We start from the raw sequence: 2,523 nt of genomic DNA on the forward strand, positions 1-2,523 counted from the left end.
GCAAGAACAATCAAGGCAAGTGAAAAGATTGAGTGAAACATTCACAAAACGTCAAATTTTGATCGTCACCTTATCGCGATCAATCCCTCTCCCTCCAACACCACCACTCAACCTCTAGCGGCGCGTCTAATGCATTCCAAAAGCAGAAGCTGGAGTTGATGTCACCGGATAACAAACAAGGGACATGTTCCATCCCGAAAATGAAATACATACCAATAAATGACAACAGATAAACAAAATAGACATACATTTACAGGCACCTCAACTTTTGAAGGGTCTAATAGAAAATACAGTACAGAAGAAGGTTTTCTAGTTGGTGTACGGACGAGCGAATAGAAAAGGTGTCCTTAGAATCCAATATAGACCATCAATACACAAATCCGGCTAATTTCTAAATGCGACCATCCCACAAGCACTCAGAGCAAACTTTGCCACCCTTCAAAAGATTCTCCACTTCTTTAGGAGGGTTCATTCCTAGACTGCAAGCCCGCTCCAACCGTGCAAGTCTGGTCATCCCAAGGCACGGTCCATATGCCATGTTCATATCAAATTGCCACAATAGCTCTTCTTGCTCGTCATAATCGACTATCAGTCAGGACAAAAAAAATTACATTTAGCCCATCAAAATATATAGAAAAAGCGCCATAGAAGAATCTATCATTACTCAAAACAGATATGGTTTAGGAGTGTATTATATTGTGGTTTCCTTAGCCCTTGATTCCATAGTAGTAAAATTTAAGAATACACAGGAAAACAGATTATTGTTAAACAATGATAAATTAGGGTCTAGGGTATGTATTAGTTCAAGACAATAAATTAAAAATTGAACTCCTATGTTCCCATAAGAAACAATGAGGACTCCAATATCTGAGGCTACTTTGAAGTTTCAAAACTCCAAGGGTTAAAAGTTAAGGGAAGTTGGATCCTAATACAAAAATTTAGGATGCCTTTGGATATGGATCTTTGTCCAGTTCCCTTTAAATTTTTAGCTACGTAAGGTTCATTATCTACTAGTGCCTATCTATGCCCCCTTGAGTTAAATAATGGAAACAAGTCCAAACTCTCAAGTTTTACACATTCTTTGCTCTATTTTGAATGTTTAAACACCTTAAATCTACCCAATAAAAAAAAAAAAAAAGATAAAAGTTTGCAGGTATCAAATCAAATATGTTATCGCCACATTTGGTACCTAGAAATCAATGCAGTTGAAAGAGTAATGGAACCTAGTCATTAAGGAAAGTTATCCCTTCCAATCACCAACTCATCTAATTTTCTTCAAATCCCTTCATAATTTCAACATGAACAACCACAACAACAGTTGATCCGAGTTTGCATCTGAGGACAAAAACAACAATGTACTGGAATTTCATGCAACTACAAAAATCTCGTTACAATGGAAATTAGGGTTTCAAAACTACTGTAAACACAGAACACGTAAATTAAAACAACACAAGTATTACTTTTTGGATCTATAAATTTTAATGAAAATCCAAGTCCACTAAATTTTTTCAATGCAAAAAGGGTTGGGACGCCCAACAACGGAAGATTAGAAGGAATTTGGCAACGGAGTGGATACAATACATCGCAAGGAAATGAGCAGTGAAAACCAAAACAAGTACTCACAAAACAAGAGTAATCTACGAAAAATTAAAAGCAAGAGGAGAGACGGACCTTTGAGGTCTGGAGAGCCGTGTGAAAATACATCTGAGCCGAAAGAGACAGCAGTAGCTTTTGGGTGAGCGGCCGATTGGGATTTTTTCGTCTTAGAGGTACCACCAATGCTACTGCTTTTCCTTTGCCTGTAGAAACGCTTCATATTCTCTGCTTTTGGATTTGATTTTGACGCCATCCCTAACCCCGCTCTATCTCTCTCTCTCTCTCTCTCTCTGAACTTTTGAATTTTGAATTCCTTTCTTCTTAGAAAAAATAAATAGACGCCCAGTACGTATTTATTGGAAATTTCTTTTTCCTTAAGAGGTCCTCTCAGAACTAAATATTTTGTTTCTAGCCCCAATATATTTACATTTTTATTTTCCATCCCAATAATGTAATGGGTTTTTTAGCCAATCCCTGAGATTTGCATAATACATCATTTTAGTCCCTAAGATTGAAAATCAATAAAAATTGTCCTTGAAATTGTCAACCATCCATTATTTTGGTCATTCCGTTAAAAACTCTGTTGAGCTATTGGCCGAAAGTTTGGGCAATTTTCAAAGCTTCGTAACTCAATCGTTTCTTAACCAAATTCAACCCATAATATATCAAAATGAAGATAGGAAAGTGCAGAACAAGATTATACCATTTGAAAGCCCAGTGTTTGCCGGAAAAGACCGGAAAATAGCCTGAAAGGTGACCGGTCCGCGGAAAAATTGGAAAACTCGCCAGAAACTGGGTAAACTTTAAACGTTCATAACTTCTTCAATACTCTACGAAATCGAGTGATTCAAAAACGAAAATCATACTTCTCAATGAGACGAAGAGAATTATACCTTTATCGATGGCTAACGCGCCGTGTTTTGACCG

At 37.0% G+C, this 2,523-nt stretch overlaps 1 protein-coding gene across 1 annotated transcript; it reads right to left on the reverse strand.

Annotated features, from left to right (window-relative positions):
• Nucleotides 1-206: 206 nt before the first annotated feature.
• Nucleotides 207-1,901, reverse strand: LOC137734927 (uncharacterized). Its single transcript, XM_068474257.1, has 2 exons — nt 1,672-1,901; nt 207-585 (listed from the first exon to the last, which is right to left on the reverse strand). Exons 1-2 carry the CDS (start codon nt 1,847-1,849, stop codon nt 392-394), a joined length of 372 nt encoding a protein of 123 aa, XP_068330358.1. The 5' UTR covers nt 1,850-1,901; the 3' UTR covers nt 207-391.
• Between the last annotated feature and the right edge of the window lie 622 nt (nt 1,902-2,523).

The sequence above is a fragment of the Pyrus communis genome, chromosome 5 (genome assembly GCF_963583255.1).
Source record: "Pyrus communis chromosome 5, drPyrComm1.1, whole genome shotgun sequence".
Taxonomy (NCBI): domain Eukaryota; kingdom Viridiplantae; phylum Streptophyta; class Magnoliopsida; order Rosales; family Rosaceae; genus Pyrus; species Pyrus communis.

Bases quoted from the DNA above. Each gene is read 5' to 3' on its own strand.
- LOC137734927 (XM_068474257.1), bottom strand. From the start codon at position 1,849: ATGGCGTCAAAATCAAATCCAAAAGCAGAGAATATGAAGCGTTTCTAC. The intron at 586-1,671 runs GTCCGTCTCTCC...CCTGACTGATAG, and splicing joins CGGCTCTCCAGACCTCAAAG to TCGATTATGACGAGCAAGAA.